Raw genomic sequence first — 25472 nt, 5'->3', positions numbered from 1 at the left:
TATTCTGTCTTTAACAATAATTATTGGCATCTCTCAGTACTTCTGCAGGGCTCTGTTTATTATTTATTTGTTTGTTTGTTTTTGTCTTATGGAGAATTATATGTTTATATATGTATATCTTTTTATATGGTTAAATTGTTTTTGTATATATCTTTAAGTTGTCTCTAGTTCTGATAATATAACACCATGTGACTCCATGATTTAATAATATCAACCAACCAATTAGACAGTTTCATTGATCACTGTAAGTAATTCCTCCACTGGTAAAGGTATGTGAAACTGTGACTCTGAGCAAGAAAATAAAAGAAGCAGGACAGCAACATTTCTCAGACTCAGGATGCATTCTTATATTTATATTATCTTTCTTCATAAGGCAACATATTTAAATTCCTGTTTTTATTGTTCATGAAAAGGTACTTAAAGTTTCTGTTTTCTTTTGCAATAGTTATTGTTCACTGATAAGCAGGAACCATAGCTTTTGAGAAAAGAGGACAAAATAGTGAAGTGTCAGTTGGTTGAATCAGAAGGCTTCCTAATAAAAGATAGCTATGAAAGGAGAAGAGAAGCTTTAAAAACAAGAGGTTTTCTTCTCCTGAAGCCCTGAAACATGTGTATCTATTTCCATCACTTATACAGCTGGCCCAATTATACATTATCCTCATAAAACTGTTTATTCTAAGATTTTTCTGAAGAACACCTATTGATTTAATTAGGCCAATATTTGATAACGTGAACAAAAATCTAGTCATATTAACTAGATAAATATAAACTACCAGGAGTAAGTGTGAGAAGTACTGTACCACAATGCCTGGAGAGTGAACAGTGGAGGCTCTCATTCAAAGCTGCTACCATGAAGTCTATTAGTGGTATTTAATCTATGTCTCAACATCCTTCTGCAAAATGGAGATATGAAATTTTTTTGACAAATACTGAGAGATATAATGTGTATAAAATGCCTGCAGATATCAGTAAACACCAAATATTATGTCTCAAATGTGGTACATGGTGTTTCAATAGTAGAACAACCTAAATCAGTGCTTTGCTAACATTGTGCTCAAAACAGTAAGGTGCCAAATTCAATATATAAATAGAGAGTGATCAATATGAAAAACACATGAAAGAACTAATCTTAAAACATGTAGTGGAAATACCTGAATAGTGAGCAGAATAACTGATTATGCTTGTTTTATCACATTAAAATGAAACACCCTATCACAATTTAAATGTGAAACATACAAACGAGGAGGATGTCAACTACTGTTGTGCTTATGAGATTAAATAGGTGACCAAATAACTATATGAAATCAACAGCCTCTCAGTGCAGGAAACCGGTGTAGTGAACAGAATAATAATTTCAGTTTATTTCTCTTCCCCTAAATTCACTCATGATTTGAACGGGATGGATTTTCTTCTTAGCTGAACCTTTCCTGACAGCTGCATAGATTTCCTCCGGCTTCTCTCTCTTAATCAAAGGCTTCTTTTCTGGAGCCTTCATCCGCCACATCACCACAGGGTGTCGTGGGCCAGCAGGACTTTGAATTCTGATAATTTTCGTAGAGGCGATATAGGACATCTTCACTGTCTGCACCACGGCATTCATCAAGTTTTTGGCAGCCTGAATTAGTGAAGTCACACTGTCCAACTGTAATCAGAAACACAACTGTTAGTTTCAGAAATCAGGCAAGCTTTAATCAGAAGCAAGCATTTAAAATGCAGTTGATCTTTGTTTCCTTTGTACAGTAGATGTAAGGAATGAAGCAACATGAATGCAGAGGGGTTTGCTCTGCTGGATAATTGAAGCTTATGGGTAGAAATTTAACGATTTACATTTTTGGCAGGTTGAAAACATGATATGTAAACTATTCTACTTGGAACCTAAAGAAAATGCAATGAACACCAAAATAAAATGACAACAATAACACCAGAGTCTTAAAAGATAAAATTGGATATATGTTGACTTGGAAATGATGTTGCACAGAGGGTTTTTTCATGTGAAATGTTTGCAGTTATGGTTATGCTGAACACTATACTGACCAGTACCAGAAACTATTTTGTCCAACATAGGAAAGGACCACTTCATTCTGATTATGAGCATTAGCTTTGATATGCTTTTGAATTACATATATTGAAAAGAAGAAGCTAGTGGGCACAACAGATGTATAAACAAACTGATAGTATACTTTCCAGTTTGCTCTGCTTGAATAGAGAAAAACTGAATGTGTTTCTGCATGTATTACATTTGTTGGCTGGAATCCTATATGAACTTAGGTCTTCACAAGCATACATACATATGCAGGAATTAGAAATGGTTAGTTCAGTAACATCTGTATCCAGTAGAGAGCTGCTATTACATAACTTCATAGTGGAGCCAGCAAAAGTGACTGATCCACTTTGAGACCAACCCATATTGGGAATGATGTAGTATGGCCCCTGATGTGCAGTGGGCACCCAAGACGCATGACAGAACACCAGCAAGGGGAGTCTGATGCAGATCATGCTCTACTGATGCACATTGGACACTCTTGCCAGTATCCAGTTATGCATATTTGTAATTCAGTAATAGGCATTCTTATTACCTGTATATGTATATGTAATGTTATGTTACATAGAGGGTGTTATAGGATTCTGGCTAGGTTTCTCCCATGGAAGAACCCAGTCATCCAAAGCATATCTACACCAGCTTTGTACATGAATACTCTTACACTCAGTTTCTTTTTCTCTATGGCACTCTAGCACCTTCCAAATGGGCCCAAATTGCCTGATCTCCCAGCTCCACTTGGGGACATGGAAGCACCTGTCTGTGAATTTTCTTCTTAGCCAGAAAAAAGTGTGCATACAAATGGGTAATGTTACACCATCTCTTGACCTAGTTCAGCAGTTGGGGTGATGTGCTTGTAGCCCCGTCAGATAGTTTAATAATCGCACCCGTAAGTTGTTCTGGAGAGGGATCAAAGGATGTGGAAGCAATTTGATAGCTTCTTATGTCTAGGCTAATGGCATGTAGTAGTATATGCTTCATAGTGGTAAACTGAATTATGGGTGTTGGTCTGAACCCTTTGTAGGTCTGTCTTGGTTAAAGATATGGGGCTATTTTTACCTCCATTGTTAAGTGGGCTTCTTGGTATTTAAATCAGGGGTGGGATTCATGTGGCCCTCCAGATGTCAGATTGCAATTTCCAAAACTCCTTATCATGGGCTATGATGGCTAAGGCCCATGGGAGTTGCAACCTAAAAACATCTGGAGCTCTGCATAATTTCCATCATGGATGGAAAATGTATGCCCGTGCCAAATCTGATTGGACTTCTTATCATTGGTCACCACTGGCTGTGTTGGTTCTGAAGGTAACCACTCTAACCTAAATTTATTATTGTCTGTGGCCTCACCAAAGGCATCTGGTTCCCAACTGTGTGACACAGGATGACTAACTAGCAGGGAGTTTCCCAGTTCTCACTTTCATTATTATATTGCAAACAGGGTGACTAGCAGGAAGTTTCTCATTTTTATTAAAATATTATTTATACGTCTTGCTTAAATACCTGAGGAGGAGAAGGTGGGGAAACTCTTAAAAGGTTCATAGTAAACAATGTGATAAAGAAGTGAACATTCCTCAAGGTAGATGATTTCCAACGTGGGCTGCATTGCATTTCAACTGCATCATATCTCATCTTGTGTATGAGTCTCTTGGTGAATGTTAAAATTCTTTAGCATTTCTTTCCCTGTGTTATGGATCCCTCCTTCCGCTTAAGCTGCCTTTGCTGTTGTCATTTTGCATTGGAAAATTGGCAAGGGATAAATTTACTGTAATTCGTATCAGTGACCTGAATGAATAACTTCAATGCTTCAAAGAGACACTGTGCTCATATTTAATTATAAGGCTGACAATTTCAATTTGGAAATGTAACTCCATTTGAATACTTTTAAAGAATACAGTGTTCTGATTTTTCTTTCCTGTGAAGATAAACTTTCCTTTGCTCTTCCCAGTACAGTGGTTCCTCTACGTTCACTGGGATTAAGGGTAAAGGACTCCTGTGAATGTGAAAATATCACAAATAAAAAAACAACACTGTTCTTTTTACCTAAGAGAACACCTCTCTAGGAATCTCGAGTTCCTCCAGTGCAACACTATGGTCAACATCTGCCAGAGATTGATCACAGAATCATGCTGGGGGATTTACACATGCCCAGAGAAGTGTTTTTTCTAGGAACTTCTAGGTTTTCCAGCACAACTCAGTTGTCAACTTCTGGCAGAGTTGCACTGGAGTATCTATAGATTTCTAGAGATCCAAACCACAAATAATCAAAGCTGAAAAAGTCAAAGCTGCAAATGTGGAGGGCCAACTATACACTCAGGGTAAACCAAACTGCTCCAGCCCCTTCTATTTTGTGCATTCATCTCCATTAATCACTTTTGCCATCTTGACCAAACTCTGGTGTTGCTTGACCAAACGTGTCCTGGTTTTAATCTGTGAAATGTTGGAGAGTATGCCACTAATTTTGGCTTTATTTTGTTTCAGAACTAAATCCTTATGGAACCTTAGCTATTGGATGATATAGAAACGAAATTTTCAAAAGCTGGGCAATCATTTCTTTTTCCAGGCTGCTGATGTGACTGTGAACTGTAGTGGATTTGTGGTCCAGTCAAAGGTTTTAATTTTGGGCTCTGCACACTTTACTGTTTAGTCCACAGCCTCTTGTCTTACTACATCCTAAGTAATGTTCTACCATGAATCTAATATATTCAGGAAGAATGTTCCCTTGGACTCCCCCCCATTCTTTTGCTCCTTCAGTATCTCTTAGTATGATAACCAGAGTATCTGATGAAATGAAAATCCATAGAAACACATTGACACACTATTTCTTCACACAGCCTCAAAGTTAATATTTCAGGTATACTTATTGAATGATATTTTGCCAACAGCACCCAATTCCTGAGCAGAAAATGTTGTGTCTTGTATCAGGAGCTTATCACTCCATTTAAATATCCCTGTTTACCTCTTCCAAATTCAAGCCTAAATCAGGAGGCAGCCAGGTCCTACTGCAAGGGTTTTGCCACTGACGCCGCTGGCTAAGTACAGCCCGGCTGCAGCTCAGGTTCCAGACAAGCTCTGGCAGCCTTATTTCAAAGCCAGGAGCTTTCCAACTTGGCAACATGACTGCCGGAGCTCACCTGGGACCCAGGCTGCAGCCAGGCGGCATTCGCCCAGTGGTTTCGGTGCCAAAATCCTTGTGGTATGACCTGGCTGCCTCCTGATTTAGGCTTGAATTCGGGTGAGGTAAACTGGGTTATTTAAGCAGAGCAATAAACTCCACAGTCAGAAAGGGGATGTGTGTGTGCAACCCACTGCTTTTCCCTTTTGAGTACACCACTCCAGAAGGAAAAGTTATTTATTTATATATATTTATCCTTTCATAATGAATGTATGTTTCCTTCATAGTCAGATGTCAGAACCTAAGCACATAATCATCAAAGAAGCAGCCATTTTTAGGCTACATCCACACTGCATAAATAATCTGGTGTGACAACAAACTACAATTCCGAGAATTCCATAGCATTGAATCATGGCAGTTAAAGTGGTGTCAAACTGAATTATTTCTGCAATTTCAACGCACCCTTAGAGATGCGTGGCTTTAGTCAGAATGGACAAGCCTTTTATACAGAATACAAAAGGCAAAGTCCCTTCCCTGAGGAATGTACTGTCTAGAATTAGATACTGGTGAAAAAAATAGTTGTGGGAGGAAAGTGGAAAGTTAAATATATAGTTGAAGAATAAACTGGTGTTTCAGTTACACATGCTTGCATTCAGTTAGAGGTAACTAGATGCAATTTAAAGGTAACTAGGGATGCATAAGCTTTTCTAAAAATCAAATTGAGCATCAGAAATACTCTAGCTGATATATTGAGATAAAGGGGATATGAGGTCTCTATACATCCATTTCTTGTTGGAGCCTTGGGTGGCTGGGATTGAGCAAATGAACCTATGCTAAGAGTTGGGTGGGAAAATGCTATGCCAAACTTATGTGTAAACTAATGGTACCTAGGACCATTAGATGGCCCTAAAATGTCTGCCCAGGATTTTCCAGCCAGAAGGCACACCGGTCATACTGCCTAGGGACTTTGGGATTCTTAGTCCAAAAGTAGGAATGCAAACAATATTTGAAAATATGCAAAATAAATGATCCAAAAACATGTTTCTCAAGTGCAAAGAAACTATGATGAGAAAAATCGTGGTGTGATGAGAATCTTTATTATTTGAGATTTGTTGTGCAAAATTTGCGTGAGGATGTTTTGTGCAGAAAACATTTTGTTTTTGCAAGGAAACAGAAGATATGTTATTTTCTGCACAGAAAACCTGTTTTGTGGACAAAATATAACTTACAAATTTATGTAAAATGACTCCTAAACTGTGAATGGTCTTTGGAAACTGTGCTGTTTTCAAAGAATTCTCACTGCAGGAAGAAGAGTGCTAAAATTACTCACTGCTTCCTTTGAGAAAAAAAATTGCAAAGAATTATATTCCTATCTGAAAGTTAACTTTTTCCAAGCTCTGTACCCATGTATGAGCTCAAAGGAACTCATGCACACATTTAGGAGAATATTGCACCTGGAAATCCCACCATGATAGATGCAGGATTGAAAAGTCAAAACTAGGTGTGTTAAACGCATGCAACCGCGGCTGGGCAAGTGCAACCCATATGCAACCCAGACCCCAGCTGTGCTTATGGTCAAGAAAAAAAAAACAAGTGGGTTCCAGAACAGATTAAGCCTGAACTCTCTCTGGAATCCAAGATGACTAAATTGAGGCCATCATACTTTGGCCACATCATGAGGAAAAATGAATCATTAGAAAAGTCAATGATGCTAGGAAAGACAGATGGCAGTAGAAAGAGAGGAAGACCACATGACAGATGTTGAGATTCAGGAAGAACACAGAGGATGAAGGGAGGTGTCTTGTGCTCAGGGTCACCATGAGTTGAGGTCAGCTTGAGGGCACTTAGCAACAACAATGATGTTCACTGTATTGCCTTGACTAAATTGCTGATCTTGTTAGAATCTAACATTAAATTATGGCTTAGCATTATGTGAAAAGCTCTCAGGGACATGTACTCCCTTTTTTCCTCTGACTTCAAAGATATTTGAAGCACCTGTTTCCATGTTCAACTCACTATAGTTCCAGTCCTAGCCAATGCTTAAGTTTAAGCCAGATTTATTGAGACAAACCATCCTCATAACTATGTGATAAAGTTGTTTGTTTCCTTGCTTCATAATGAAGACAAATGAGTTTATCCAGGCTTGGATATCACTCTAAACCAGGGATAGGGAACTTATAGCCCTCCAGGTTCTGATGTAGCATCACCATCAGTGGAGGAGCTACAACCAAGCCCTCATGAGCCTGGCTAAAACTTCCTTCAGCTTGGCTGGTGGTGAGGCATGAGGGAACAGTAGTTTATCAAAACCTGGGTTTTGTAGGTTCCCTATCTCTGCTTGAAACTATGGCTAACTGAAAATGCAAGCCAAAACTTCCAGTCTCTTCTTGTTGCCATGCTAGAGGAGTAGAGGGACTATGTAAAGTCCAGATTAATTTGTATAAACCATGGTTTACTACACCTGCTAAACCATAGTTAAGCATTATAATGGAAAGTAAGTGATACCTCTTAACCTAAAATCACATGACTGCTGTTATGACACTAAATAGGTTAAGCACTGTACACTAAAACTACGACTGCGATGGAAAAATACAAATCATTTCCCTTCCATCCCAAATCAATCATGCCTTTTCATAACAAAGAAACTGAAGCAGAAGCTGAGTTCTTGATGCAAAACATGGCTTTTTTATCTCCCTGATAACTTTCTCTGTGAGAGATGAGATGCCTCCAGGGATATTTCTGAGCTAATTATATCAGAAATGTGTGAATATAAGGACTTGGGGGACTTTACATAATGCTGGGGATCAATGTAAGAAAACTAAGAGCTCCTTTCCACATTAATTATTTGGATCTAGAACTCTCTAACTATCTCCATAGTTTCTCTCTGCTTGGAGAATGAATTACACTCCTTGTAATTATTCATCACTGTGACTCATATGAGACGATGCAGAAAGAATGTGTTTGCCACTAAAAATGAAAGCCACACATCTCTTGCCCTTTTTGGCTGTACCATCTAGTTACAGAAACACAGAACTTGGCAACTCAATGAATGGCAGCCAGTCTTAAGGAATGAGAAACATTCAAAATCTTGATCTTACACTGGATCTTTCACTGACTAGATTTTACAGCGGAGAATTGAGGTAACTAGATGTGGTGTCATTGTTTACAGAAAGCCACACAATAAGCATGCCTTAACCATGATATCTGTCCTGAGACCTGAATGACTGAAGAAACATTGGCAAGCCAGGTCTTTCTTTAAAGAATAATATAATACATTTTATTTTTATTTCCCGCTTCTCCCTTTGGATCGAAGTGGGATTACAACAAGTAAAAGCGTCACAAAAAGTAACAGCAGGGCAAGAGTCAGAGGATGGAATGATATAATCTTCTATTGTGTACAGTTAACCTGTGAAAATTGTGTCTTTAAGTGACAGAAGAACACAGATCTGCCCACAATCCTTAAAACATTTTCAAGTGCATTAAATCCTGATGGTTTCAATACAACTTAGCAATACCAGGTTTGTGGCTGATGTGTCAAGTCTTCCCACTGTCATCAGCCTTCCAACTGCCAATGTCCTCTGTCATATTTTCCCAGCATGAAAATTATAGCTTGTGTGTATGGGAGTCTGTTGTTTGTGTGTGTACATGCATTCATGTCACTTCAAGTTGCCCATTGATTTTATGTGTTTTCTTAAGCAAATACTCAAGATGTGATTTTGCCAGTTTATTCTTCTGAGATATAGCCTATCGTACCTGATATTCATTGGTGTTCTCCCATACAAGTAATAACCAGAGCTGACCCTGCTTAGCTTATAAGATCTAGCAAGATCTGTGTGGGCGAGACGTTTGCAGTTGTATATTTCTAGATCTTTCCAATTGATTTTTCCAAGAGTGCTCAAATGCTCTGTTCCCTCCAGGAATACTGGGAATCATAATCTGGGTTTATTCTGAAAAATCTATAGGAGGAGTTATAGACTGTTCTGTGGTTTACATTTTAAAATGAGGAGGATTCATCTTGGAAGAAAATATTTAAACCACAAGCTAAGGTGTTTTTATTTAAGCAAATGTTTAATATATAACCATATCAGGATAGGTTTAATGGAGTTTGTGTGTTTTAGTCATGTCTCTTAACTTTTGTATATTTTTAATATAATTTTATACTGTTTTGGAGGATTTTGACTGTTTTAATTTTTTTTTAAAAAAATGTTTATTATCTGTGAGCTGCCTTGGGATCCTTTTGGAAGCAATGCAGCATACAAATGAAATAAATAAATAAATAAATAAATAAATAAATAATAAACCCACAAACATCCCTGAATTCTCAAAAAGCAAACAAACTCAAACCCTTAATATTAACAGCTATTATTTTTAAACAGAGGAATCGCCACAATGTTTCCGATTCCGAGAGTAATGACCAGCAAAAGCAGTCTTTGGCTTCAGCCTCAGCTACTGTTTCCCCTCTGTACCATCTTTTCAGCTTTGAAACTCTGCAGATTTGTTAAGAAGAGAAAAAAGAAAATTGGCAGAGGGAAAGCTTAGAAGAATCAGGTAATATGAAGAGAGGCAACACGGCTCCATTGCTATGGTTGTATAGGTTGAAAGTCTCATGATATTCTGAACCTCTCAAATTGCTTTCCCTACTCCAGAACTATGAAGTCATTTGGGCCTGTTTCTCAGTGGGAAGTGTTAGGGCATGGAAAGATGTGCTGTGTCCACCACGACCACCTACAGAGTTGAACCACGTCGACAGGACGCCACAGAGAAGGAATCTGAAGAGATGCCTGCAAAGGTATTCAGGCCATGAAGGAAAATACTCCTTCAGCATTGCAAATGGCCTTAAGCTCCCGGCTTGAGAAATAACGACAAGAGCACTTCAAGCCTTCACTCTACAAGAGGGCTTTAATAAATAAGTTACTTTAATAAATAAGTTACTTTGCCAACCAAACAACCATAACAACAAAAACAGAGAGGCAGTTACTCTAACACCAACTGTCATAACTGACACACTCTCTCAGAAGGACTGACAGCATCAACATTCCACAATGCAAGTGTCAACTGCCACTGGAACTGCAATAGGTTCCGCTACAGCTCTATCTTGTGATCACATACATGTCATTTCCTAACATTAAGTATGTATCTAGTCCTAGAGTGGCACTGCCAGTTGCCACCCACATGCTGTATCTCCAACTTTCTCCACCTCCCCTTTGGAGGGCATGTACTTTCCTCTCCCCTTCTGATTCAGCCCTGAATTTGCTGTTGGATATTGAAGGCCAGTTGGAGACTGCTGCTTTCCCTAAATATATTGTAGCTAACAAACAAATTCGGGTTACATCACCCGCAGTGTATCTGTCCCAAATTACTCTCCCTAAATTTAGGAGAGCTTTCTCCTTGGCCCGGTTTAATGCTTTACCTACAGCAGTATTGGAAGGGAGGTTCAAAAAAGTGCCTTATAAATTCCGTCTTTGTCCATGTGATACGGGCGCAATTGAAACTATCGAACATGTTGTTTTATATTGTCAGTTCTACAAAGATACCCGCTCCCAGTTGATTGCCCCCCTCTTGAGAAAATACCCTGGCCACTCTGATGCTTTTTATATTAGCAATCTATTAAACAGTCAGACACCCGAAGTGATATTTAAGGTAGCAAAGTTTTGTTATATTATATGTAAACTCCGATCGCAAATGGTAAACAGGAAATAATATATTTAAGTCTGTTAATTTGCTAGATTGAAACACCTAGGAAAAGAACCCGGGAGGTTTCTGAAGCTCGGCCTTGGATTTGCCTGAGCTAAATGATTGTTAACCAAGATGGGGAACATAATATTCAGACCTTGGCTATACTCGTCGTCTACTAACAAGATTGCTATTTTATTGTTTATGTTTTAAAATCAGTATGTATTAAAGACATAAATATTAATCTAAGAGTACTGGAAACTAATGATTTTAATCGTGTGTAGCTGTATGCCTTTAGGGGAATTCTAGGAGAGATAGTGACTAGCACCAGATTTGCCTGAATTAATCGAAGTGACAAGGACTTTATTATGATTTTAAATGACTGCATAAGGGTGCATGGCACCATTTATAACTGTGTTCAGAAACCCACAAATTTCTACTGCAATTTTCTGTAACTATGTTTTGTTATAATTCTGTGACTATTGGTCAATGACCGAATAAAATTTTACTACTACTGCCCTGAATTTGCATACAGTGTTCTTCAAGTGCTCAGGCAGCACTCTGTGTGAGGATGGCAGCAATCAGGGGAAAAAAAACATTGACTCCAATGGCTGAGACTAGAGGCAGTAGCCAGAGGGTACTTTGCTTATTTTGGTTATTGTTTTACTCTCTCTCTCTCTCTCTCTCTCTCTATATATATATATATATATATATAGCCTGTCATTCTGAAGGTGTCAGTCTGATGGTGTATAAAAAAAGTGCTCCAGAGGATCCCAAGACCTCTGAAAACATTTCTGGATGGCTGCATTACATTACTGAACCAAAGCCAGTAATTCAGTCATTAAAATATACAAGTCGTGAGTTGAGTCAGTGTGTCATTTATTGTAGTATCAAGTCGAAATTGAGTCATTGAAGCAATGTAAGTCCGATTTGAGTCCAAATGCACAGAACGGATTCTATTGCATAGCATCATCCCTGGGCAGTACTCATCCTGTACTCAACACGGAAAATCCCATTCTTTAAAAGATCCGGGAGAAGCCCAGGTCAGGTATGGGATGAATACAGCACGGGAATGGGGCTATGCAATAGAATCCATTTCTGTGCATTTATATCCTGCATTAGTGGGGCACCTAGTGGGGGAATAAAAGTTGGTGTGCTACTTTCCAGAGTCTTGTACAGATTGCAATCCTGAGAGAAACAGCAGGATGTAAAGAAATGTCAACAGGAAAGAAAATGCAGGTTAAGAAAAACCTGTTGATGTAAATAATTGTTTTTGGTGTCCTCAGACTGAGATAATCATGTGGGTATGTTGTGTAGTTTGTGTATATGTGTGTATGCTGTCTTGTGTTCTCTCTCTCTCTCTCTCTCTCTCTCTCTCTCTCTCTCTCTCTCTCTCTCTTGTGTGTTTCTGTACATTATTTCCACAGGTGTCTTCCACCTCAAACAACTAACATCCCATTAGTTTTTAAATGCTTCGGTATTTATATCCAAAGAATAGAAACCCAAAATATATGAAGGGTTAGGTCACAAAAATCCAAAAGAACAAGCAAGAAGAATATGATTGCTATCTTTCCTCCTTCTTTTTTAAATATCTATACTTTGCTATGCAGTCCATTACTGCAGAAAAAGAATATCTGCAGCAGATTTTGGCACAGAAGAGAAGCTGCAAGAGAAAAAGGGCAGGCCATAAGGAATACAATTTAAGCAGAAGGTCGACATGTAACTGAATTTGGCAGAAGCTAAACGGTAGTTAAAACTGGCCAGAAATCAAGTACCTGTAAATCAAAAACAGGAGTGAAAAGGAACAGTAGGTGGATTTCTCCTCAAGCATCTGAGTAAGGCTATCAATTAAATAGTCACAGCGATGAAGATAAGGAATATGAAATCTCCTAAAGTATTGTTAACACAGAAAATATTCAGGAAGAGTTAGAGCCAGAGAAAGCAGCAGGGCAGAAAAAACACAGCTAAGGCCAAAAAGGGAGGGGAGAAACCCGGTACACATTCAATAGGGTCTACTACTGCTATTGTTCTTCATTCTTAAGCAGTCATTTTACTTGAGGACAGTTTAGTGCATTGTTGTAATTACTGACAAGCTTTAAGAGTATGTATGTAGTTATTGATGGCTTTTTTTAATGTAGGCTTTGTTGGCTTGTTTTTATTGTGTGCCATCTGGAATCCCAGGCAAAGTAAGTGGGATACAAATTGCTACAAAAAAAGAGAAGAGGTCACGGCTTGATATCTCTAATTCCCAAGCTAAAGTTTTTGAATGGCAGCCGCCCTTCTATTGGGGAAAGAAAACCCCATAATTCTTGGGGGGAGCAGCAGAAATAGCTCATGCTTCTCTGGCTTGTTCGTTTTACAACAGTTCTCTCTGTAGTGTGTATAAAACTTCTTATTGCTAGAATCTGTGACTTTTATTTAATGAGAGAGTTGTGCTTAAACAAGCTTTGGCACTGGGAGGAGAGAGTGTGTACCGACTGCAACGCGCAATGGCAAGTGTGGTTTCAAACAAAAATCCAAGGGTACTCTGGCTTGTCAAAATATACTGCAAATGTTGTTATTTTGATGTTTTGTCCTCCATGAGAACTGAAAGGGTTGTATATTTATTCACAATATGATTATTATTATTATTATTATTAAACTTTATTTCTATAGCGCTGTAATTATACACAGCGCTGTACAAAGTCGGTAAAATTAGAAGTAAATAAAAGCCTGCTCTCTAGTGAGAATCAATAATGACTGTTTGTTGTCCAATTCTATAATTAATATAATGAGAAAGGATTGACCCTGTGGCGTCCAACTAGCATGTTTTCTGCACTTTCTCTGCAGATGGCTGGAATGTCCATAATTTGCCAGGTTAAATGGGGGCACCCCGAAGTAGAAATGGGCTGGTCATTCTCTTATTATGCTGACAAGGCTTGAGAGTGTGGCTCCATTTTGAGATTTATTTTATTCTCCCCCTCCCAGCATTTCTTCGACATGATAGATTAAACCTTTTTCTGCATGTAGAAATGTTTCAGGGACACTTTTCACAGGTCTGTGAAAACGCTTTATGGGAGTAGTAATCTCTTAGAGAGAAATGGTTTTAAAATTAAAGACATTACTTTATCTTTCATTCAATGTCCTATTTATAAACTGCAAAATCTCATTGAATAATCCTTCCCACATGCAGAAGGCCACAGGGCTGCTCTTTTCATTCTTCCTGGCGTAGTGGATTGAGTGTTACACTACGACTATGGAGACCAGGGTTTGATTCCCTGCTTGGTCATGAAACCCACTGGGTGACTTTGGGGAAGTCACATGCTCTCAAGGGTAGGCAAGGGCAAATCTCCTCTGAACAAATCTTGCCAGCTGGCCTTAGGGTCGTCATAAATCGGAAATGCTTTGAAGGCATACAACACACACTAATGGTTATTAATGGACAGCTAACACTTCTTTTCTCTTTATCATTCACCCACAATGCTTACACAAGCTGAACGTTCATATTGTGTTTTAAAGGAATATGTTAACTTACACATTCCTAAATGTATGTGATTCTATAATACAGTAGTTCTGAGGCATGCACTACCTTTGCCTTCATGTTGATATCAGGTAATATCTCAGTGTAAGAACAAACAAACCTGAGTGTTCAAAAGTATGACATGAATGGCAAAACAGAACTCATAGTATGTGTGGTATATATATATGAGTGTTAGTGAAGTTAGCGAATTCATGAGACCAAAGGAGGAGTTGCCTCAACAGAAACAATTTTCTTTCTTCCTGTCTGGTACATTGATTTCCTGTCCAATATTATCTTCAGTTTTGCAGTTCATTTTTCATTCCACCAGTGGGTGGTATTTAGGATGATTATGAAACTCTGCAGGTATTACCTATTTTCTGCTTACTTTACAGCATTATGAGAATTGCACTAGAAGACCCCACAGGATGGTTTGGGGTGGAGGGGAGGATGTTGAGGAGTAATGGGTGAATTTAACTCCATGTCAAGAGCAACTTTAGCTTCAAAGTGCCACATCTCCCTGAAGGCAGCTGACATGCAGGCTAGCATCTCCCCCCAACCAATGTTCCCTTGTGCCTTGTCTTTGCCAGTTGCGATTGCACACTGCAGTACATCATGCATTGTGTATTGTGCAGTGGCACCTAGTCACTGGTATGTGTTGTGCAATGTTGCCATTCTGCATGGGGATTGTGTAGCATTTCTTCACAAATTGATATGTACACTGTAGTGTGGCGATGTTGGATTTTAGCCACTGTATGCAACTGGATCATCTTATGGTACAGTGGACCATATACCAATAAAGGAGAAAGGAATACAGTGCGCCCGCGTCATATGCAGGCGCATTTTATGCAGCTTCCAGCATATGCTGGAAGCTGCACCAGAAGGAAGGGAGCCGTGCACCAGAAGAAAACAATGGTGTGTGCTTCCGTGGCATGCGCCCCACACGCCACTTCCATGCTGCTACAGGCACGAGCCTCATTCATTTGAATGGGGCTTGAGCATCCGGGTTTTTTCTCTTATCTGGGAGGGGCGGGGGGAGTCCAGAACAGATCCGTTGCGTAAAGGAAGGGACAACTGTATAGGCTTTGACCCTGTAATGACTGGGCCTCCAGTCATTTGAAGACTTATGTCAGGCAATAAAGAGTTAAGTTGGGAGGGAGTTACATGCAAACAAGTAATGACATCATAGCTGATAGAAAGCTCACTTGGCCAGTCAGTGAGCAGGAGTGAGAGTTTCTTCCGGAAGCTTCCAACAGAAGGATATAAAAGGTCTCTGAGTTCAATTGGAGGAGCTTCTGCAGTGGGAGTCTGGAGTGAGAGTGTTTCCCTTGATGTGGGTCTTGCCAGTTGGGAAAAACTGCTGGGTTGAGCCTGTGTCAAGAAGGCAGACTTCAGGAGGGCAGTTTGTGCCAGGCCAAAGCTAGTAACTACATCTCAAACCCATCAAGGCTGGCAGATTCCATCTCTGTATCAGTTACTTAGGAATGTGTCAGAATAGTTAGGCCTTATTAATTTTGTTTCTGTTGGCTTGCTTGAAATGAATATCTGACAACTATATGAATTGTACCTGCAAGGTCAAAAGACCTTGTATGATTTATATTATTTCTGTTAATAGAATAAATATTTTCTTTAAAATATCTACTATTCCTACACTTCTTTACACATGCCTTAATTCAGTTAGAACTTGCTTAGTTTAGAAAGGTAAGAGAACTATAAATCTTTAACAAGTCCCAGTGTGTGTTAAGAAAAGATTATTATACATTCACTGGGTGGTGGCAGCGTGATTCGAAGTTGTCCAAGAGTCTCATTCAACTTTGCGGGGAGTGTGAACCAAGAACAGGAGATTCGGAGAAAATAAAGGATCTGCTGGGACTAGGTGCCAAGACAGGGACGCAGTTTGGGCTGCTTGGACCACAGGGATCATCACAGACCCATACATTGATTGTCAGCAAGGACGTTCTCCTAGCATCTACAAGACAGTGAGTACCTTAGATTAAGTATCTCAGTAACACCTTTCATGGCAGCTGTTTAACTTGGATATAATGAACAAGCAGGAAGGGCTTAGGTGTGGTTAAATTAAAACTATTTCTGTTTATAGCTTCAAAACTAAAACTTCAAGACAAGGCTATAAAAAGAACCACCTCACCCCCACATTCCTATTATCCCAGAAAGAAAGAAAGAAAGAAAGATTACTTCTACTGCATTCCTATCATAGTAGGACGATACTACTATGCTGGGTTAAGAGCATAGGACCCCCATGAAAGTGGGGGAAAAAACACAAATAAACAACTTTTTTTTAACCTGAGAGCACCTCTCTAGGAATCTCTAGGTCCTCCAGTGCACCCTCTGCTTGAAGCTGACCATAGAATTGCACTGGAGGATTGTTCTCTCTAGGATTTTTTAGGTCCTCCAGCATGACCTCTGGCAGACCTTGATCACAGAGTTGTTCTGGAGAACCTAGAGATTCTTACAGACAATAAATTAACCAAATTCATGAATACTTAAATCCACACATGTAGAGGGGTGACTGTACAAACATCTTACCTATGGTTATTACAGGTGTTAGTAAATTACCGTGGGATGTATCTCTGAATAACCTCCTGAATCTTGTCCTTCAACATGCATCATGCATCTCTAGACTATTACAGAGTCAGGAGATGTGGGGTTTATCTTTCAATGTGGTAGCTCAGGAATCAAGGGAAGCTGATTCTGTCACTTTCCTGGCAGGTTTTCTTCCTCCAAATCATTTCCCACTCAACATATTCACCAAGTATTTATTACCATCAGAGGGAAGGGAGCCCCTGCAGCAAACTATCCTTCTTTATATTCTTAGTCACTGGGGCAATTCATCTATTACACATATTTCCAGGAATGCTTTGATATTCTCTATGATGAGAAAGATACTTACTTAGGAGTGAAATGAAACAGTATAATATGAACAAAGAATTACACAATCATGTCACAATTAAGGAACAAACAAACAGGATGAAACCATCTCTCATGTTTAATTAAATCTGAGTCTAAAAATGCTGATATTGCTTTCAGTCTAATGCATTCACAGTGACTTCCTTGCTTTAACAAAAATGTATTGGTTCTTGACATTTCTCCAGCATAGCAGTCAGCGTTTCCCACTTTAGCACAGTATGTCCCCACCTCTAACCCACATGTACCACTGCCCTGTGGCTCCTGAAATAGTGATTGAAATCTTGCATCAGAAGATGTAGCTATTTCACACACATGCACATCAAGACTGGCCCTTTCAGTGAAGCAACCCCCAGGTAATTCTGGGTTGCTGGATAGTCGAGGGATGAGCAGAGACTTTCCACATCCAGCCATGGGAAAAGAGATGGACACACCTCAGCTTATCCCCCTGCTCTCCAGCAACACAGAAAAGGAGAAGCTGCACTGAAGAGATAGGTCTTGGAGAGAGTTTTAGTCTTTCTGTGCACAACAATTGTAAAAATGAATTGCAGTGGCATAAGGCAGACTTTCAGCATTGTAGTTTACCGAACAGGATGCCAATCAGTTTCTGAGGGGCACAGGAAACAGTTGATCTCCTATTTGTGGTTAGAGAAAGAGCCCAGGCTTGGAGGGAGAGATCTGATCTTGCACACACATCCCACCTATCCCTTAGGAGACATGCACAGCCCTCAACCGACATATCAAGAAGGAACAAAGAGGATGTGTTGCGCATGAAAGAGGCAAAGTCGAGGAGGCTCTGGATCATATCCAGGGAAACGTCACATCAGCCGTGGAGGTGCTATTAAATTAAAAAATATTTTTGCAAGGGAACAAGTTTAAAAAAAGAAAAAGAAAAAATGACCACTGCATTTTTAGAGGATCCTGGCACAGTATTGGATATGTTGAGCATTGTTGTTATTTGTCCATTCATCATGTCCTGGAACTGGGTGAGTATAATTATAATTTTGCTCTTTACACCATTTCACAACCACAGACAGCTATTTTTGCTCCAATCTAGGAAGACAAATCTCAATGTAGATGCAAGTTTATGCCAATGTTGCTATATTGTGGACATGCTCATTTCAAACCTGACCACTAGTTACACTCAACTGAGACTAGATCAGGATTGTGTATTATATGATCAGCTATCTTCTATGCTAATTTAAAAAAAAAAACAGTTCTCTAAAAGCCTTACTGTATGAGAAAAGCAAGTGGAAACAGATTAGGAGAGTAGCGGTTTTCTCTGTGCCTCTCTGCATGCTGTCGTAGCACTTCTGTTTTCTTCCTAAGGGAGATGGTAGTAAAAGTGTGCCTTTTGTCATGCTAGAAAAATCCAGTTGACAAAAGGCACATGTTTATGTCCACGGAAGTGCTATGATAGCATGTGGAGAAAACCATTATGCTCCTGCTCCATTTTAGCATTCCTTCTTTTCTCATGGAATAAAGCTCAAAGTATGTGTGTGGACCATCCATTCACAAAAAGGGAGGTACCACCAGGTTCAGAAAAGCCACACAATCTGTAGAAATACCACAAAAGGTGGTGGGTAGGAGAAACCTGTGTGGACAGAACATGCGGAGAGGAAGAAAGACTTAAATTAGGTGCAGATCTCAATTGACCATCTTGGGAAAAGGCAATGCTGGTTCACTGGAATCCAACTGAATCACTCTTTGCTCCATCTTTGTAAACGAATAAATAAATCAGTGTATTTATAATCTGGAGTTAAAAATAATGCTCCTAGTTCTCTTATTTCCATAGCTGACCACACCCTTAAAATTCAGGTCAGAACCAAGACAATACGACTCAGTTTTTTTTAAGAGACAAGAAAAAATAACACAGCAAAATACTGATTAATTTACAACTAGATTAAAACTGTCTCCACAAAAGACAGAAGTATTCTTCTCATGGCTCTGCCATTTTTGTCTGATCATAGTGCAGGTTGTAACTTGAAGATAATGTATAATGAAATGTCCTGAGGACAATTTGCACTTACTGCTGACATAATGAGCTCTCCGCCTAAATTCTGGATTTCGGCTTTCACTTGGCTGCAGATTTTGAGCTGGTGGGAGTACAGTTTGATCTGTTCCAGATAAGCCAGTAGGTCCTGCTTACATGATAGGTCTGGACACTAAAAAGTAAAAACAAAAATAATAATAGAGTGTTTTATTTTATTAATTGCCTGGGATCCAAAGAAGAACCTGCATTCACACAATCTGATTTTGATTCTCCTACCTGCCTTTGTAAAGTAGACACCAACCCCATGTCAAAAGCTAATTGAAAATTAATGGTTTGCTTTTTAGTGTGCAGTAAGACAATATGGAAACAGAAGGTGACCTTTCCCCTCAAGTGATAGGAACTGATCTTCGGATAGTTTGCTCTTTTGAATTACAACCCAGAACCCACAACCATGGCCATGGTTCTGTTTGTACTGTTCCTCCCCCACCTCCAGCTCCCCTGAAAACATTTCTCAGTAATCCAGCACTAAATGCATATAAAGTGTTTTGGCTAAACTAAAAGGTTTTTGATCACCATATTTTTAAATAGAAAAAACGAAATAGTAAGAAAATAGAAAAAGTCAGATAATAGTTTGAAAGATGGACACTTCCTGATTGCACTTCAGTCATAATAGCCTCTAACGCAGTCTAGAATGATAACAAATTAATGTGTTAACAATTTACAGGGGGCAGAGGCAATTGTAACTATGAAAATTAGAACCAGAGATGCACCAGACTATATTCTTCCATTCTTCTAGATATCCTGGTGCCTGCTTTGCTTTCTTCATATCCTCCAAATGCTTTGCAGCATTGAGGTGTTGCTGTCGATATTAAGATGAGAAATTTGTTCAGTCCATTTTTAAAAATGGATGTATTCAATTCTCACTTCCTAGACTCAAATGCATATCCAAACATGGTTTATAATTGGAAACCTGCATTACTGAAATTCCAAGTCATTCTGTGAAATAAAGAAAAATGTGTTCCAGAACATATCCACATTTGAAACAATGTATAGAGAAAGCTACATGGAATTATGAAATGGGCAGAAATCTCCTTTAATCTAGGGAAAAGGTATCTGAAAGTGTAACTGGACCTAAAGAGGCTCTGGATCTGGCCTGCAATATCACTCATTGTCTCCTAAACTCTGTCCCTAGCTCTCTCCACTCCCAAAGTTGGGAATATTTCTTTATTCATATCTTCCCTTCAAACTAAGAAAGCAAGCTGTAGGTAGAGGTGATGCCATTTTTCTCTACTCTCTGATAAGAGAAAAGCACAAAGTTCTTCATCCTGCCCTCTCATTTTCTCCAATCTCAGATCACACTGCCCCAACTTTGCTTGCATTCCAACTAAGAATGAGAGTAGGATGCAATCCCCTTGCTATCTCCAATTTGAGATAGTAGTAGGATGCATTTCTGCCCCACTTGTGTTCCCATTCTGGAAATGTGAGCAGGTGGGGGAAGAATCCATAACTAGGATCAATCTGTTTCCTCAACCTTGCTTTGGATAGTGAATGCATGCATTACAATATGTGTGTATTTGTGTATGTGTTTGTGTATTTGCTCGAAGAATGCACACAAAAATATATGTTTGAAAAATGAATACTAAAACCATATGCACATTTCTGCATAAAAACAAAAGCTTGTACAGAACCAGTATGGTAGAAGCCTGTCAGTGGAAGAATTTTAAAAAATGATGAGCTTTAGCTTGACAGTTCTGCCCATACAACTTCTCTCTGTGTGTATCTGTGTATGTGTAATTGAACAGTGCACACACAAAAAAATTGTGTTTGAAAAATGAATACAAAATCAGATGCACATTTTTGCATATGGTAGGAGCCTGTCAATGGAAGGATTTTTTTTAAAATGATGAGATCTAGCTTGACAGTTCTGCCTATCCAACTTGATACTTGCATGAAAATAACAGTTGCAGCTCCTTCCCACTCTCCACTCACTTAATGACGACCACCATTTGGTGAGGGAACAGGCCAGGAGAGACTCTGCAGGGGGTGGTGAATGCAGTAGAAAAGATGCTCCTATAGTTGCTTTCATTTATTTCTAGCAATATGCCTTTCTCTGAGTCAATGAATCTGCAACTTCAGTTAATCCTTCAACCTAGTTGACCTTCATCAGGGCAAATAATAAGTAACATTTTCACATGAGAGACCCCAGGCAGATCAAGTGATAGTACCGACAATACAAAGTAATATGATGGAATGACTAAATGCTAGTATACATTTTTTTGCCTGTAGAATAAGATCAACTGCAAAAAGAGAAGGAGATATAGGAACAGCTCAATAAACCTTTCAGTGCAATGTGATGCTTGGAGATAGAAGTTCCAGTCCAGTACTTGGCATGTGTTATTCTAAGATAAGCTAAGAGAACTGCACAGAGAAACATGCAAGATTCTGTAAATGGTTGCATTAATCTAGACTCCTCTATGTATGGACTTTGTGATGGGATGGACAGCAGTTTATGGTGTGTGTCCAAAGAAATATGAAAACTGCTTTGATTTCTGTAAATAATTCCACCTTCCTGTGTCTGGCATTATTGTTCAGAACACTTACCCAGATTTCAGATACTACCACAATGCTGATGCACAATATTGTAGTAGAGTACAGTTGGCCCTCCGTATCAGTGAATTCTTTATCCACAGATTAAAAAATCCACAGCTTAAAATATTCAAAAAAGTATAAACTCCAAATTGCAAACCTTGATTTTGCCCTTTTTACTCTGCCATTGTATTTAATGGGACTTGAGCATCCATGGATTTTGGTATTCACACGGGTCTTGGAACCAAACCCCAGCAGATACCAAGGGCCCACTGTATAGGGGGAGAGGATACCAGTGAATGAGTAATACTTAGAGAAAAGTACACCTATGTAAGGAGAGACTTGCTCAAAATTAAATACACAGCACAATAGCCTCCCTGGAAATAACACTGGGTGTCCTTGTGTATTGTATTCTTCATTCAAAAGTAAAGGCATTTGTCTGAAGTAGGAGTGAGCAAAGTGTACTTGTAATCCAACTCTTTTTGTGGCCTACAGGGTTTCTCTTGCGCTCTTTAAAATGGGGTAGCCAAGTACACATTAAAATGGCTAATAACAGTCCCTTATAGCTTTTGGCCTTTTTACTGCAAGAGGATGGGAATTCTTATTTAAGCCTAGCCAGGCCTTTTTGCTTTCAAAACAGGTTGCAACTGATGTTGACTTCTTTTTTGCAAAACAGGCTAGTATTGGTCTACAAAAAGATTGGGGGGGGGGGGGCAAAAATACACACACACACCTACCTGCATTGAAATGGACATCCACGCTCCTGGTGCTTGTGTTAATAACATGTTTTCTTATGCATCTAGTTATTCATTCAGCAACAATTGTGTTGAACCTGCTTCTGGTTTTTATAACAGCAAATATAAAGCTTTTTTTCTTCATTATGGAGAGAGTATTAGTTTTAGTCACACCACCCACAGTGTTATTATTCTTGTGACTGTGTGAAAACATTAGTGTATAATACACACTGATGGCAATATTCACAGTGGTAAACACCCTATTCAGGCTGGCATCCAATTAGTGACTTATTCACATATAAGTGCAGCTTATATGAAGGTAGAGATGTGAAGGCCCATAGAAAATTTTGGGGGAAAAACAATTTTTGCTCATGTTTTTCCTGAATCATACTATAATAAAATATTCCATGACTGTTTTTTTTTTTTTTCCTTTTTTCAATTTTTCTTGGTTTCTTTCCCAGGTATTTTTCACATAAAAATGGAAAAATACTGGGGGGAAACCAAGAAAATTTGAAAAAGGAAGAAAATCAATTATGGAATATTTTATTTTAGCATGATTCAGGAAAAACATGAACAAAAATTGTCCCCCCCCCCCCCAAATTTTTCTGTGGGCTTTTAGGGTAGTCCTATTTTGCACTGGGTACAGAGAACGATTCATTCACCTTCTTTGCATACCACAGAAAGGGGTTGCCATTACCACCCTTGGAAGCTGAGAGAGTATGACTTATCCAAGGTAATCCTATGGGCTTCCATGGCTAATGTGGAATGTGATGCCTGGTTTACCAGAGTCATAGTCCAGTGCTATGGACTATACTAGCTCTGAAATCACTTTTAATAATTCCACGATTTATGACATTTTCAGTTGTGAAATTATACAAAATGACTCTGTGTAATTCCACAATTCAAAATGTCATGAATTATTTCAAGCCAAGGGAGAGATGACCAAATAAATAAACAAACACAATAACAGAAAATCTGATCATACATTAACTGCATTTTGCCTTACTTTCATTTAAACATTTTGCCAAGGAGAAAAAATTATTTCTCTCATTGTATTAATTGTAATTATGTAATTATGGGAACTGCTAAAGATCATGGCCAAGTACACTTAAGACCATTAAAAATGAAATGGACTAGACTGTGAACCTCAGCACTAGTTTGAATAGGTCCTCAATAAATGGCAGGCAAAGTGGAATTGGATTTAAGCGCAAGTATCCAGAAAATTGCCATAACACACACAGCATGCTTATCATAATCACCTAACTGTGATTTTTGCCTCATCTAGTATCCTCTTATGGTAGTTTCCTGATATGAAACCAAATGAAATCTTCATGAAGGAATAAATAATTTAATTACAGTTTCCCTTTAGTCCTTGGCGTCTACAGCACAGTGATTCATGGAGAATGTACATGCTTATGGCTGCTAGATGAATTCTCTGTTAAACTGAGTATTTGCTGACTATCACATATGATTGTTTGATATTTCCTTAATGGACACTATTACAGTAGCACTGTACACTCCCCTCAATTATTACCATTGTTCTCCTAAGAACTACAACTGTCTGTATTTTTAAATAAAATGCCCTGGGAATATGAGTCTGACAAATGACAATACTATAATAATGTCTCAGTTCAAATATTACTAGAAGTGACTTCCACTGTCTTGACCACCTGCCTTTTTCACCAAAATACAGATGGTCTTGCTATGATGCTTATGATCTATGATGAAACCCAATTTTGCAGTTCCTAATTCATTTGTTTCTTCATAGAAAAGAAATGAACCAACAAGAAAAATACTTGGAGGGTTAGAATCACACACTCGTATGATACAGAACTACCATTCCATAATGCCAAAATATACAGCCAGCCTTTAATATCCATGGGTTCTTTATCCACAGATTCAAGCATCCATGCATTGAAAATATTTTTTAAAAAACACAAATTCTAAAAAGCAAACCTTGATTTTGCCCTTTTATATAAGGAATACTGCTATGCTATTGTGTTCAATGGGACTTGAGCATCCATGGGATTTTGATATCCATGCAGGACCCTGGAACCAAACCCTAGTGGATACCAAGGGCCCACTGTACAGGAGAACCCCCAACAGCAGAGACGAACCAACTACAGTGGCTATTCTTTAGCGTATCTTGGGAATGTGGCTTTATCCCATCCGGTAGTGAAACCATCCAAGTTTCACAAAACTCTTGGGGATACCCTCTTGTAGAAATTCCTTTTCTATTTTGCAGGTGTCTCCTTGGCAATGCTGAGCAAAAGAAACAAGCCTACTGACTAATGGTAGGGAATACTAGCTCTGAAAATTAAATACATTATTTGAAAATTATATTTCTGGTTTGAAATATAACAACAATACATTTAGCAAATGTATGTTTTAGTGTAATGTGAATAAATTTGGCTAGCGGTATGGCAGCATGCCATATTTCTTTAATCTGAAATGAGAAGTGATATTGTTTTTCCTGTATATGTTCTCAAAATGGCTCCTGTTACAGCCAATAACCTATAAGATGTAGTTAACACTCAGTCACAACACATTCCTCCCTCCTCCTCACCCAGAAGCAGCATCCGCAAGGCTTAAATCAAAAGGTTTCAGAGTTCTCCATTTTGATGAGCGGAGACAGTATGCAGCCTGAATCAAAGTCATTCATTTAAAACTGCTTTACTTTATGAACTGGAAAAGGTCAAAGAGATGCAACAATGAGTCTTCATTACACAGTGATTGCTTATTTCAGCCACTCCCTTGTTTTCGAAGCTAGGTGGGAGAGAGAAAAAGAATGATTTGGTGGTTTTTTTTCTTACTTGCATGTAATTTAGGATTCTGAAATCTCTCTCATACATTATAGCTGAGGTGTTGACTGGGAAGATGGTGTTAGGCTAATAGAGCCGTGCTCTGTGAGGTATTGTGAAT

The 25472-nt window shown here is 38.8% G+C and overlaps 1 protein-coding gene across 3 annotated transcripts in view; it reads right to left on the bottom strand.

The window, feature by feature from the left end:
• Positions 1–1167: 1167 nt before the first annotated feature.
• LOC149318819 (catenin alpha-3) overlaps positions 1168–25472 on the bottom strand; it is a 485131-nt gene continuing 460826 nt past the window's right edge. For all 3 annotated transcript variants that reach the window (XM_089510521.1, XM_089510524.1, XM_089510522.1), the window contains 2 exons: positions 19268–19402; positions 1168–1642 (listed from right to left, as the gene is read on the bottom strand). In XM_089510521.1, coding sequence (XP_089366647.1) covers positions 1355–1642; positions 19268–19402 — 423 coding nt within the window. In that variant the 3' untranslated portion in view covers positions 1168–1354. The remainder of the gene's footprint in view (positions 1643–19267; positions 19403–25472) is intronic.

The sequence above is a fragment of the Sceloporus occidentalis genome, unplaced genomic scaffold, assembly GCF_023333645.1.
Source record: "Sceloporus occidentalis isolate IW3139 unplaced genomic scaffold, rSceOcc1.0.p SCAF_2, whole genome shotgun sequence".
In the NCBI taxonomy this organism is placed as follows: domain Eukaryota; kingdom Metazoa; phylum Chordata; class Lepidosauria; order Squamata; family Phrynosomatidae; genus Sceloporus; species Sceloporus occidentalis.
Note: the sequence above shows the minus strand (reverse complement) of the source record. Positions and strands in the feature narration are given on the sequence as shown.